Genomic DNA, 13,866 nt, shown 5'->3' with positions numbered 1-13,866 from the left:
CGGCCAATTTTTTAGATGCGAAGTATCTTATGACGGAGTTCAATCCGGTGGTGGTGGTGGTGTGCGGCGTGACCACCCTTACTGCACATGCGCATACCCTCTCCACACACCTCCTCTCCACTCACCCTCACCATTCCTCCTGACCTCTTCCCCGCTCCCTCCCCTCTCCGCTTTCCCTCTCCATTCCACTCTCCCCTCCCCCTTTCCACTCTTCCTCTGAAACGCGGGCTAGACATGCCGAAATTCTCTACTGCGCAACGCCGCGATGAGCACCAGCGCATGCGCGTCCCCTCCCCCTCTCTCTCCTCTCCTACGCTGCCCCCCTCTCGCATGCCTGTCGACCGCGTTCCCCGCTCGCCCTGTGAGAATTAACGGCCGGGCTAGAGGGAAGACAAGACGCGCATAGCGTTCCTCTTCGCGTTCCACGACGCGAGGTCGGTATACTCGCGGACAACTTTTCTTGGCAATGAAACGAAGGCTACAGAGCCACAATGCACGTATCCTACCGCTAATGAATGTAGTCCCACAATTGCGTCCGTATTTTCTGCGTGAGATATATAAAATACTCCTTAATTTTCTACATGTAGCTTTTTGAGACGGAACGCAGCGCTCACAAGCGAGAAATATGTATTTCTTTTACTTTATACGTTGTCACTTTGCGTTTTTGCGTGCGTGAAAAAGTCGCGCCTTTTACCCATACCTTAGACGCTAAGCTGCGTTTGCGTCGAAATGCAACGCTAGCCATCACTTTCCACGGCGTAACGAGACGCGCGCCAGACAGGACTACTACGCGTAGCAGTACATGTGCAGACGCTCCGCCCCGTAGCTTTCCCTTCATTGCCAACAAAAGTTGTCCGCGAGTATAGGCACCCGTCACTGACCAGAGGGCGCGATGGAGCTCTTATCGAACGCCTGAGTGTTGAGGGCACCAGCCGCCAGGGATACCAAGAAAATGAAACGCTCGCTGGACACATCGACGCGCTCAAGTGTCTCCCTTCTGGGCGCCTCTTTCAACGAACGCTTCCTACGTGCGTTCGTAACCACCTCAGGGATGTTGCCACCGCCTTCAATGCAGCACAAACGCGTTTAGAACGCGCTCTTTTCAGGCTGTGCCAAGGCAGCAGAAACGCTACAGACGCGTTTCAAACTCACTGCATTGAGGCGATGGCAAGTCATGTTCAAGTCAAGGAGCGTTTCTGAACATAAAGGATGCGGAGGATAGACACTCGATTTTGCTGCGTCTACTCGCTAGGCTGTGTTTTCTGGCGCTACCATCGTATCTCGGAAACTGCATTGCAGGGTGCCTATAGCATGCCCAACGAAAGCCAACGGAACGCGATCGTGCAAGTGCTCCGGCTTCGCATCGCCTCATGGTCCCCTTTAGCGGGAGAGAGAGAGAGAGAGAGAGAAACACCTTTATTGACGGCACAGCGAGGTCGTGGAATTTAGCTTACCGGTGGTTTGGGAAATGGTGTAATTTTTTTCAGAGGGCCGAAACATCAGGCCCCTGAACTACCAACACGCTCGCGCTCGCGTGCTCCTGTGCTAGCTGATGCTCGCGTTCCTTGCGTTTTCACCTCGGCTGCTGAGGAAGGGCATTCGCCGAGGTAGACAGACGAAAGCGCTCGCTGTAGACTCGTGCACAACTGCAACGTCAAAACTAAATTTGGACCTCTGGGTGGTTTAGGGGCCTTTAACAATTGAAGGCAAACGGCATATCTTTCTTTGCTATCAGGTCTGCAGCATAGAGCTCAGTATTCGTTTCAATAAAGAAAACCGCTAAACAAGCATCAAAACCGCATGCTGGATGGCAAGGCGGCTGTGAACAATGGGAACATCCTCCCACGCGATCCCGGTAAATATTACGTTGCAGCTGCTTTATACTTCATACGGGAGCTTCCAATGACGTCAAACGGCCCTTCTTTTTTACCGTGGGTGGTTCTTACTTACATATTAAAAAGGAGACCCCTCTATCAACTCATTCAGTTCATTCTCCATGGGTAGACCACGAAAATAACACCAGAAGAACAGCGTGAATAGAATGCTCGACGAAAGGAACAAAATCGTCTTGCTGAAAAATGGTCGCGGAACCAATCACGGACTACCACAGCGACCACAAAGCAATTATCACTACCATTACTCTAAAGTAATAATAAAACATACCCTCCCCCACCATCTATCAGCATGTATGGTATTTGATAAAGTTTCGCTGTCCAACCACCTTCACAGCGGGCATTGAAGCCACAATTTTTTTGTTCAGTTGTGTTCAGGTTCGTAGTGCGGCATCTTGCATCCCTCATGATTAGTGTGCCTCAGCGCCCGCGCCCGGAGAACACGCACATCAAGGCACCCTACTTAGGATCACTATTTTAGCTGTCACGCTGGCTCTCTAAGGTGGAACCGCATGCGCGATTTCAGGTGCGATTGACGTGCGGTTGGCGAGACGAGCGCGTCAATTTGACGAACGCCTTCGCGAAATCGCGCTTCAGCGCCGTCCTACTCGGAGTAGAAAATTAAATGCGAAGCATTTCTTAGCCAACTTCTGCGACGTTGAGCCGTTGAGTATCTATTTAGCCGCCTACGACTTTGTGCTCTCCTGGCCGTTTCGTCATTGGGATGTATACCGAAATTGGTATGACATAACATGACTGTATGATGAACGTAAATGGCAGGTCAGAGTATCACGATACCCATTCATGTACAGCACGATTTAAATGACATGGCCTCGGGGCGCTGGCGACCGTGACTCTTGAAGGCACAGCGCCCCTTAAGAAATTCCCACAGACGGCGACGCCAGATTTCCCTCTAGGTGTCCTTGAGAAACTCTATGACTGCAAAACTGCCCTCCGCAACGCCACTCTGCTCACTCATCCTCAGCCAGAGGCTCCGTTGGGCCTATTTACCGATGATTCTAGCACCACCGTTGGACCCTCCCTCATGCAGCGCTTGGGCAGAAACTGGTGCCCGTTGGCGCCCTTTTCCAAGAAACTTTCCAGTCCAAAGACGCCCTCGTCTTCCGGCAGCATTGCCGATGCAACTTCGGCCCCTGAAGGGACGACTTGGCCAGCCTACCATAGAGAGCTTCTTGCCATCTACGAAGCAGTCCGGCACTTCCGCCACATCCTCGAGGCACAGCGATGTACCATCTACACCGACCATAAGCCTATCACTTACGCCTTCTCCCAACGCCGCGAAAAACATCCACCGGTCATGCAGAACCACCTGTCCTTTATCGCTCAATTTACTACAGACATCCAACACGTCAGCGGCAGGATAACGTGGTCTCTGACGCCCTCTCCCGCGTCTCCGCTGTCGAGTTTCCGCCCTTGTCTGCTGACGCCCTCGCCAACGCTCAGAAAATGGACGCCAAACTCCAGCAGCTTCTCCAGAATGGCTCTTCTCTTCAACTTCAACAAGCTGCCGTCCCCGGGTTGACGGACACTCTACTGCGACATATCCACCGGACCAGTGAGACCATATGTTCCTTCTCTGCATCGCCGCAGTCTTTTCAACCAGTTGACAACCTCAGTCATCCCAACATTCGCGCTTCTATGCGCCTACGCAACGTGACTGCCGCATCTGGGTATGCACGTCCACTCAATGCCAACGCCCCAAAACCACCCGGCACGTCCCTTCGCCGCTCGGGGCTGCCGTCGGAACGGTTCAACACGTCCACGTCGACACTATTGACCCCCTTCTACCAGCCTGGCCTTACCGCTATTGCCTCACCGCCATTGATCGTTGCACTCGATGGCCCGAGGTATGGCCGCCCGAAACGATTACCTCAGAAGACGTCTCCTCAGCCTTCTTCGGCTGTATATGCTGCTTCGGCACTCCTCGTCGCGTCACAACCGATCAAGGACGGCAATTCCACTCTCAACTCTACAGGCTCCTCAGGCTCTCGATCGGGTTCGAGCGTTTATGGACCACCAGCTAACCCCCTTCGCCAACGGGATGGCTGAGCGTTTCCACCGACAGCTCAAGGCAGCCATCATGTGCCGCCCCAACTCAACCTGGCTCGCGGCTCTCCCGGCCGTCCCTCTAAGTCTGCGCGCCACTTTCAAGCCAGACATTCAGGCCACGTCCGTAGAACTTTTCAGCGGGGAGCCACTTCGCCTACCGGGGAAACTTCACACCGCTTCAACTCCCGACATCGCCAGCTCGGACCCTACAGACTTTGTCGCCCGGCTCCGTCGCACAATGTCTGCCCTGCGCCCATCACCAGCGGCACGTCACACCAAGCCGACTACGTTCGTATTTAAGGACCTGGCAATATGCACAAATGCCTTCGTCAGCGATGACACTGCACGTGTGCCTTTCCAACCTACTTATTTACTCCGGACCAGACCATAATAAGTCTGTCGTCTCGACAACAGAACATTCACCCCGCAAATTAACGGGAAGGACGTTCACGTTTATATCAACCAACTGAAGCCGTCAAACACTACAAACCCCTGCGCGCCACCCGTAATACGTCCAGAACAGCCTCCGACGCATCGGCCTGTGCCCTATACCACCCTCTTGGGACGCCGAGTGCGGTTCAGCAACCTTCTTCGAACCTGAGGGCTCCTCTGTGCCTCTGTGCATTAGAATTTGGGGGGGGGGGGAGGTGGCGAAATAGTGTGGCACCGCTTCCGCGTCTGCACACCGCGTCGGTGCTCCTCAAGATAAGCGCCGGTAATAAGAACACTCTCACAAACACAAGCTAGAAAAACCATGTGTGTAACCCGAAGCGTTTCACTTGTGTTAGCTGCTGTAATATGTTTCGCCTGGAAGCAAAAAAATGTTCCTTTTCCACAAAGGATTTAGCCTGATCCCCCATTCGTCGCTCGAACCATTGGCCAGAATACTTTGGGACCTGGCGGTGGTCAGGCCGAGGCACTGGAACACATGAAGATGCGCATTCCTAAAAAACCAAGCCCCTCTCCATGTAAAACACGCTTAGTCATTTGTGGCTTGCTCGGTTGGCCTGGTGTATGAAATCCCACTCAGTTGTAGTCGGGTTTACATCGGCCGAACTGGTCGCAGTCTGAACGGGAGAGTTAGGAAGCACGAACTTTCTTGAAGGCTGCAGCGCGCAAAGACGGCGACAACAGAAAAAAAATTCGGAAGATCCCACGTACGTGGGAGTCGATGTTATGCGAAGCATGCGGATGGAACGTGACTGTGCCGTGAAATTTTTTTACTGAGCGACACGTTACAATATGACGCTAAAGATTTGTATAAATTTTGTACTTGATTTGTATAAATTTTATGTTGAAGAGCCGCATATGTGTTATACAACCAGTTGTTTACGGTTGGTTAACGCTGCCAAGGGCAACGTGGGCATTAGCAACGCCAGAAGCGGTAATCTGATATGTAGTGCTTATACGTGTCCCGAGAAAGCACGCACGTTTCACGAACCCGTGTGCATGTGTGGAAGAAGTTCTTGGCAGTTCTTGAACAAGGGCATCATCACCGTGATCAGAGAGCACCAGCAACTGGTCATGACTTGTCATAGGATCCGGTCGTGATCGTGGGGACGAGGGGTCCATGTGTAGAAGTATGTGGTATAGTAGAGCTGTTGGAATTCGCGGATGCCTCCGTCACTTCGTCAACAAATTGTCTGTCGATAGAGCCGGCGACATGTTGGAACCTGAAGCCGTCGAGGCTGGTAGGCCTGGATAGTGCTACGTAGACCAACATCAGTTGATGGTGCTTGTCGTACTCGTAGACTACTTGGCCGTATGTGGCCTACGTAGCCTAGTCTACAAAGCGGCTGTCAATCAATCTGGCATCATCCTCGGTCAGCATGAGGCCATCGCCCAGCCTCGTAAGAAATGAAGAGGACACTGCGTCGTTCTGGCGGACGAAGTGCACTTTATGGTGCGGTAATGTGTATATCATATGTAACTTCATAGCATTCCTCCGGGATCGAGCAATGCTTCAATGTAGCTTGCTGAATCACAGGAATACAAGCGTAATGTTTATTAGACTGCTATAAAAGTGGAGTCGACACTGGAACCACAGATGTTAATCTGATATGACGCCTGTATCGTAGGAGTACACATCGTAGGAGTATCATGTAGTGTTCACTGCTTTCTTGTAAAATTAGATAGCAAGCACCATTACCACAATTGGCGTTGCACCGATATTACGCCTGCGTAGGCTGTTTTTCAAACCAGCATATAGACCTGGCGTGGCTCTGTGGTAAAATACCGGATTGCCACGCAGAATTCTTCGGTTCGATTCCTGCTGGGATCCTAATTTTCATTCTTTCCATTCATCGGGTCGACGCTGCCGAAGTCTGTTTTCCTTAACGCTCTCCCATTTCAGTTACCAATGTCTGTTCTCGCCATTCCTGGGTAGATATAAACTGTCAATCACCTGTGGCGCATACCCGTACACCGCGGCCCGTGGTAAACGGGCATGTGCCACACGTGTCTAGTGGAAAGGGTTTGACGACGTACGCGACAGGATTTTCACGTTATTCATGTCATGACCCGACAATCATATTCGTCAAATCTTCTTACCCACCCATGCCAATTTTGGTCTACACGAAGTTAGGGGGGCGATCATGAGAGCACCCAAACGTAAGCGGCTAGATAGATAGATAGATAGATAGATAGATAGATAGATAGATAGATACGTAGATAGAAACGCTCAAAGTGCCAAAGGTTCGCTAAGAAATGCTTCGCATTTAAAAGCACATGACCAAGCGCCGATCGGCGCTTGGTCTTGCGCTTTCTTCTGAATTTTCCCCGTCTTTGTGCGCTGTAGCCTTCAAGATGCAATACCAACTAGCCCGCCAAGCCATCCTTGTGAACGAACTTTCTATTCGAAACAATTTTCGGTGCGTTTGCCCTACACCTTGTAATTCCTGCTCGTGGAAGGCGAGGTTTTTTTACCATGGTTGTGTTCTCGCCTAAAGCTCAGCTGCTCTGGCCCTTGGGATGATGGAAGCTTCGTGAATCATAATGAAAGGCGAGTTGTGCGTTAGCGACACGTCTGTGGTTTTCCACAAATCTGAATTTGAATTTTGTAGTTCCCTGCTTATTAATAAATGGCTTTGCAATGCCCTAGTGTTTCATATGTAATGATTATGTGAGGCAATGCTTTTTGCACATTTGTAGTGCGCTTGTATATTTTCTGCTGTATTCCTGCGAACAAAAACATTTGCGAGTGACGCTCTTGCGCTTCTTTCTGCTACTGGCGCTTAGGCATCTTGGTTTTTCTATAAGCGCTGTTATTACATTCTATGCGCTTTAATTAAAATAATGATAAATTACTCTCACGCGAATCTCCTCATCGATGCAGCTCATAATATTTTTCAGCATTTTGGTCACCCATTTGAGTCCCAAGTCTTCTTGACATGCACTAATGACTATAGTCGTTCACCACTTTTGGCAATGCACCATTTGAAGTCACTACCGAGAAACGTCCGTTACATAAATAATCACGATGTTGTTGTTTGGCAATTGAACATTTTCAAATAACAAACAATGCCCAGTGCCCACAGGCTTATGTGTTTTTTTTCTTTACTGTGTATGGCGTATCACTGTATTTCACCAATGTTATATTCTGCATATTTGTTAGTGCGGCTACCTTGCCCCCCCCCCCCCCTATGGAACGCGAAAATGGGTCTGCAAGGCACGTAAATGGGTGAATACAATAAATTAAAAGTAAACAAATATTCTATCTATTCCTGTTTACGTCAACATGAGTGTGTGATTACGTGTTATTGTGTGTTTGAGTAAACCTCCTTGATGCCAGCATGGGTCGCTGATACGTGGTGTCAATAAAATGCATATATGGGCCGAAGTGCGGACCACAGGTAAAACAATGAGGCCCTATTCGAATGTAGGAATTGCAGTATTGTCCTTCAAGCTCGTCGTCTAAAAAATGCATGTCTGTTGTGCCTTTCGCGTATCAACTCTACTATCTCTTCCACCGAATCCTTCGTTCCTGGGTATGACTGCCACATGTCGTGAATGTCAGATTATAGGCTGGAAAACGCGCGTTTCGTGGTTCTTGGACCTAGTCCCGACAAATTCATTTACGGGCTAGATGGATCGAGCGGGTGTACCAAGGAAGGGTGTCCGGTGGAATTTCTAGTACGGAATGGCGCTGCTGATTTCTATCTCCTAGATCGTTGTCCTGGTTTTCACCACGCCATTGCACCCAGAGCCGTACATATACAATTAATGAAGAATAAATGTAATCATGTCAAAGTAGTTTCTAAATGAGCATGTCTCCTCGAGACTGATATTACGTCCCATCCCCGCAGTGCACTTCGGGAAACTGAGGTGGGAGAATAACTGGGTCACATTCGTGGACACCATGCTCCAGTTCTGCGCCCTTGCCTCACCACTGCGCACCTTCCTGTTGCCCGTGAGAATTCAGTCGTGCGCCATAGACCCAAAGGCTCACGGAAAGATGGTGGCATCCACGACTGTTGAAGGTGAGTGCGTGTGAAGCTATGTAGCTTATTTGGAACTTAAACCACGTGCCACAGGGACAAGTAGTCACTGTTGACTAAAAATCTTCACGTTCATGGAGCATTACTGCACTAACCAATGCGTGCAAGCTTTTTGAAGTGCTATAGGTGTATTTGAAGTGAGCTCCACTGGCCACTTCCGCCATCTTTGTTATAGCGTAATAGTGAGGCAGACGTATTTTGTCCGACTCGGTGTTTATCCCCGTGGTCATTCAGCACGCTGAAATGCTTCATTAACCTTCATCGTCCAGCGAATAATGAGCAGCTGAACTTGGATGGGTTGCTACGAAGGACCAAATGATTTCTGCATCTTTGTATATCCGACCAGATGACATTCTAGAAATTCACTGCTTTGCTAATGAAACCTACGCCAATGGCTTGGGACGTTCGCTCCGAATAAACGCCTTTTTTTTTAAAGGAACTCCTCCTCCGTCATCTTTTGCGAGGAGACTGAAATATTTTGAATGTAAGCACAGTGCACCAGACTTTTTGCGCTGGTTACAAAGCGCGTAGCACGTGAAATATTGAAGATGTAACTGGCACTGTTCGCAGAAGCTGGTAAGCTACTGTCGAAATTCATGCAACTGGAATACCTGGAGCCAAAACTGTTCACTAGAAATACACACATACAGACTTTTCTTTTATAACAATTGGGACCCTTTTAACAAATTATGCTCATTAGAGATAGGACAAAGGATATATGCCTTGTATACAATGCAGTTTCCAAGACCCTCCAGGCCACCGCATTGAAGACCTAGCTGCTAAAGTGATGTATTACTCATTACATAGCGCAGTTTGTGAAGGGAATTCCAGAGTCGTATACACCTCAAGGCGGTTAACGGTCGTTGACACCATAGAGGTTTTCATCGACGGTGCCGTAAGATCTGTGTCCGCTCTGAGTGGAACGTTAAGCCGTAATGCGCTACTTTCTCTTGCTATCCATGGAATTTATGCTTATCTGTGACCCAGAAGAAATGGCAGTTTATTTTAATTGTTCTTCGTACGTCCGCTGCTGGTAACTCGTCAACTTTACCATATCTCACGACCAGATGACATTCTAGAAATTCACTGCTTTGGTAATGAAACCTACGCCAATGGCTTGGGACGTTCGCTCCGAATAAACGCCTTTTTTTAAAGGAACTCCTCCTCCGTCATCTTTTGCGAGGAGACTCTGAAATATTTTGAATGTAAGCACAGTGCACCAGACTTTTTGCGCTGGTTACAAAGCGCGTAGCACGTGAAATATTGAAGATGTAACTGGCACTGTTCGCAGAAGCTGGTAAGCTACTGTCGAAATTCATGCAACTGGAATACCTGGAGCCAAAACTGTTCACTAGAAATACACACATACAGACTTTTCTTTTATAACAATTGGGACCCTTTTAACAAATTATGCTCATTAGAGATAGGACAAAGGATATATGCCTTGTATACAATGCAGTTTCCAAGACCCTCCAGGCCACCGCATTGAAGACCTAGCTGCTAAAGTGATGTATTACTCATTACATAGCGCAGTTTGTGAAGGGAATTCCAGAGTCGTATACACCTCAAGGCGGTTAACGGTCGTTGACACCATAGAGGTTTTCATCGACGGTGCCGTAAGATCTGTGTCCGCTCTGAGTGGAACGTTAAGCCGTAATGCGCTACTTTCTCTTGCTATCCATGGAATTTATGCTTATCTGTGACCCAGAAGAAATGGCAGTTTATTTTAATTGTTCTTCGTACGTCCGCTGCTGGTAACTCGTCAACTTTACCATATCTCACGACCAGATGACATTCTAGAAATTCACTGCTTTGGTAATGAAACCTACGCCAATGGCTTGGGACGTTCGCTCCGAATAAACGCCTTTTTTTAAAGGAACTCCTCCTCCGTCATCTTTTGCGAGGAGACTCTGAATATTTTGAATGTAAGCACAGTGCACCAGACTTTTTGCGCTGGTTACAAAGCGCGTAGCACGTGAAATATTGAAGATGTAACTGGCACTGTTCGCAGAAGCTGGTAAGCTACTGTCGAAATTCATGCAACTGGAATACCTGGAGCCAAAACTGTTCACTAGAAATACACACATACAGACTTTTCTTTTATAACAATTGGGACCCTTTTAACAAATTATGCTCATTAGAGATAGGACAAAGGATATATGCCTTGTATACAATGCAGTTTCCAAGACCCTCCAGGCCACCGCATTGAAGACCTAGCTGCTAAAGTGATGTATTACTCATTACATAGCGCAGTTTGTGAAGGGAATTCCAGAGTCGTATACACCTCAAGGCGGTTAACGGTCGTTGACACCATAGAGGTTTTCATCGACGGTGCCGTAAGATCTGTGTCCGCTCTGAGTGGAACGTTAAGCCGTAATGCGCTACTTTCTCTTGCTATCCATGGAATTTATGCTTATCTGTGACCCAGAAGAAATGGCAGTTTATTTTAATTGTTCTTCGTACGTCCGCTGCTGGTAACTCGTCAACTTTACCATATCTCACGACCAGATGACATTCTAGAAATTCACTGCTTTGGTAATGAAACCTACGCCAATGGCTTGGGACGTTCGCTCCGAATAAACGCCTTTTTTTAAAGGAACTCCTCCTCCGTCATCTTTTGCGAGGAGACTCTGAAATATTTTGAATGTAAGCACAGTGCACCAGACTTTTTGCGCTGGTTACAAAGCGCGTAGCACGTGAAATATTGAAGATGTAACTGGCACTGTTCGCAGAAGCTGGTAAGCTACTGTCGAAATTCATGCAACTGGAATACCTGGAGCCAAAACTGTTCACTAGAAATACACACATACAGACTTTTCTTTTATAACAATTGGGACCCTTTTAACAAATTATGCTCATTAGAGATAGGACAAAGGATATATGCCTTGTATACAATGCAGTTTCCAAGACCCTCCAGGCCACCGCATTGAAGACCTAGCTGCTAAAGTGATGTATTACTCATTACATAGCGCAGTTTGTGAAGGGAATTCCAGAGTCGTATACACCTCAAGGCGGTTAACGGTCGTTGACACCATAGAGGTTTTCATCGACGGTGCCGTAAGATCTGTGTCCGCTCTGAGTGGAACGTTAAGCCGTAATGCGCTACTTTCTCTTGCTATCCATGGAATTTATGCTTATCTGTGACCCAGAAGAAATGGCAGTTTATTTTAATTGTTCTTCGTACGTCCGCTGCTGGTAACTCGTCAACTTTACCATATCTCACGACCAGATGACATTCTAGAAATTCACTGCTTTGGTAATGAAACCTACGCCAATGGCTTGGGACGTTCGCTCCGAATAAACGCCTTTTTTTAAAGGAACTCCTCCTCCGTCATCTTTTGCGAGGAGACTCTGAAATATTTTGAATGTAAGCACAGTGCACCAGACTTTTTGCGCTGGTTACAAAGCGCGTAGCACGTGAAATATTGAAGATGTAACTGGCACTGTTCGCAGAAGCTGGTAAGCTACTGTCGAAATTCATGCAACTGGAATACCTGGAGCCAAAACTGTTCACCAGAAATACACACATACAGACTTTTCTTTTATAACAATTGGGACCCTTTTAACAAATTATGCTCATTAGAGATAGGACAAAGGATATATGCCTTGTATACAATGCAGTTTCCAAGACCCTCCAGGCCACCGCATTGAAGACCTAGCTGCTAAAGTGATGTATTACTCATTACATAGCGCAGTTTGTGAAGGGAATTCCAGAGTCGTATACACCTCAAGGCGGTTAACGGTCGTTGACACTATAGAGGTTTTCATCGACGGTGCCGTAAGATCTGTGTCCGCTCTGAGTGGAACGTTAAGCCGTAATGCGCTACTTTCTCTTGCTATCCATGGAATTTATGCTTATCTGTGACCCAGAAGAAATGGCAGTTTATTTTAATTGTTCTTCGTACGTCCGCTGCTGGTAACTCGTCAACTTTACCATATCTCACCCTTTCCAGTAGTTTTCTCTCTTATGACAGCCAACGTAGCAGCAGCACACGTTATTCACTAGAAAACTTGTTATTCAGTGTAAGGAAGGCTTTCGACGTGAAACGATTGCGTCGCAGTCCCGTTCACTCTCAACTTATCGCTACCGTACCAAGAGCGTCTTCCACGGAACACATGATATTGCAATTGCTGTTACCCTTGCCGCAGTTGTTGCCGTGCCGCAATTTAAAGCTATCGGGTTTTCTTCTGACTTTGCATCTGATGAAACGTGATATTCAGGTTGGCTTCGTTTTGTTGGATGTCGTGGGTGCAAATTTGGCTCCCGGTATAATCCGCTCGAACACTTTCCACACATATGAGGGACTACGCTTGTGGATTACTCTCGGAGTCGTCTGAGTCAAGAACGTTGTTTTGTTGCATTGTTTGATCGAAGTCGCGGGGTCAGCTGGCGCATACAGCTCCTCTGATGTTCCTCTTTTTCTTCCCAGAAATGTCCTCTTTTCGGAAATTCTGAGGCTGCGCTGCTCTTGGAATTAGCGCCTGCGACTTCTTAATGATGAAATACGCTGCTTCTTTCCCCGTTGAACACTTCCAATTCGCAAACGTTTTGGTTTTCTCTGTGAAGCTTCTTGAAGTGTACATATGACTAATTTTTTCTTAAAGTCAAGCAGCATACCTAGAGATGCAGCTGCTTCTGAAACATGCTCGTTGATGTTCGACACTTCCAAGCCAGTATGCATCTTTCATTAAGGGTCGCCATGACAAAGCTAGGATTCGATCACTGGCTCATATTTATCCAGGTTGCCCAAGCATCCAAAAAGTGTTCACTGGTCTATGAAAGCAGAAACTTTCATCCCGGGTACGCTTCTTTTTCCTCAGTATGTTTTTTTCGTAACCCAGCCTCACAGACACCCAAATGCGGTAACACAGGAGCAAAAGTTCTATCTCTACTTTGCTCGCGTTCTATTCTACCCGTGTTTTACGGGGCCATATAAAAAACAGGATCCAAACCAACCCACTGTTGGTCGAGTCATTAAACCCCTTTTTTTATTTGAATTATTAGTAATCATCACGAGTGGCCGACCGGCTAAAGTGTGTGTGACCTTTTATCCAAACAATACAGGACAAGATGAAGGCTTAAAGTCATGACACGATACAGTGCGTTCTACAAGAGGACAGAAGTTCTATTTTGAAAACATTGGCTCCGGATACATTCCTTGCTCGATATAATATATAATATCTGGGGTTTAACGTCCCAAAACCACGATATGATTATGAGAGACGCCGTAGTGGAGGGCTCCGGAAATTTCGACCACCTGGGGTTCTTTAACGTGCACCTAAATCTAGGTACACAGGCCTCAAACAATTTCGCCTCCATCGAAATTGCAGCCGCCGCGGCCGGGATTCGATCCCGCGACCTTCGGGTCAGCAGTCGAGCGCCATAACCACTAGACCACCGTGGCGGG

The 13,866-nt window shown here is 47.7% G+C and overlaps 1 protein-coding gene across 1 annotated transcript in view; it reads left to right on the top strand.

Moving 5' to 3' along the window:
* LOC119398705 (fatty acid synthase-like) overlaps window positions 1-13,866 on the top strand; it is a 108,995-nt gene that overhangs the window by 70,248 nt on the left and 24,881 nt on the right. The window contains exon 12 of the mRNA XM_037665529.2: window positions 8,267-8,440. Coding sequence (XP_037521457.2) covers window positions 8,267-8,440 — 174 coding nt within the window. The remainder of the gene's footprint in view (window positions 1-8,266; window positions 8,441-13,866) is intronic.

Source organism: Rhipicephalus sanguineus, chromosome 7 (genome assembly GCF_013339695.2).
Source record: "Rhipicephalus sanguineus isolate Rsan-2018 chromosome 7, BIME_Rsan_1.4, whole genome shotgun sequence".
Lineage (NCBI taxonomy): Eukaryota > Metazoa > Arthropoda > Arachnida > Ixodida > Ixodidae > Rhipicephalus > Rhipicephalus sanguineus.
The sequence above is the reverse complement of the archived record's forward strand: the minus strand, read 5'-3'. Positions and strand labels throughout refer to the sequence as shown.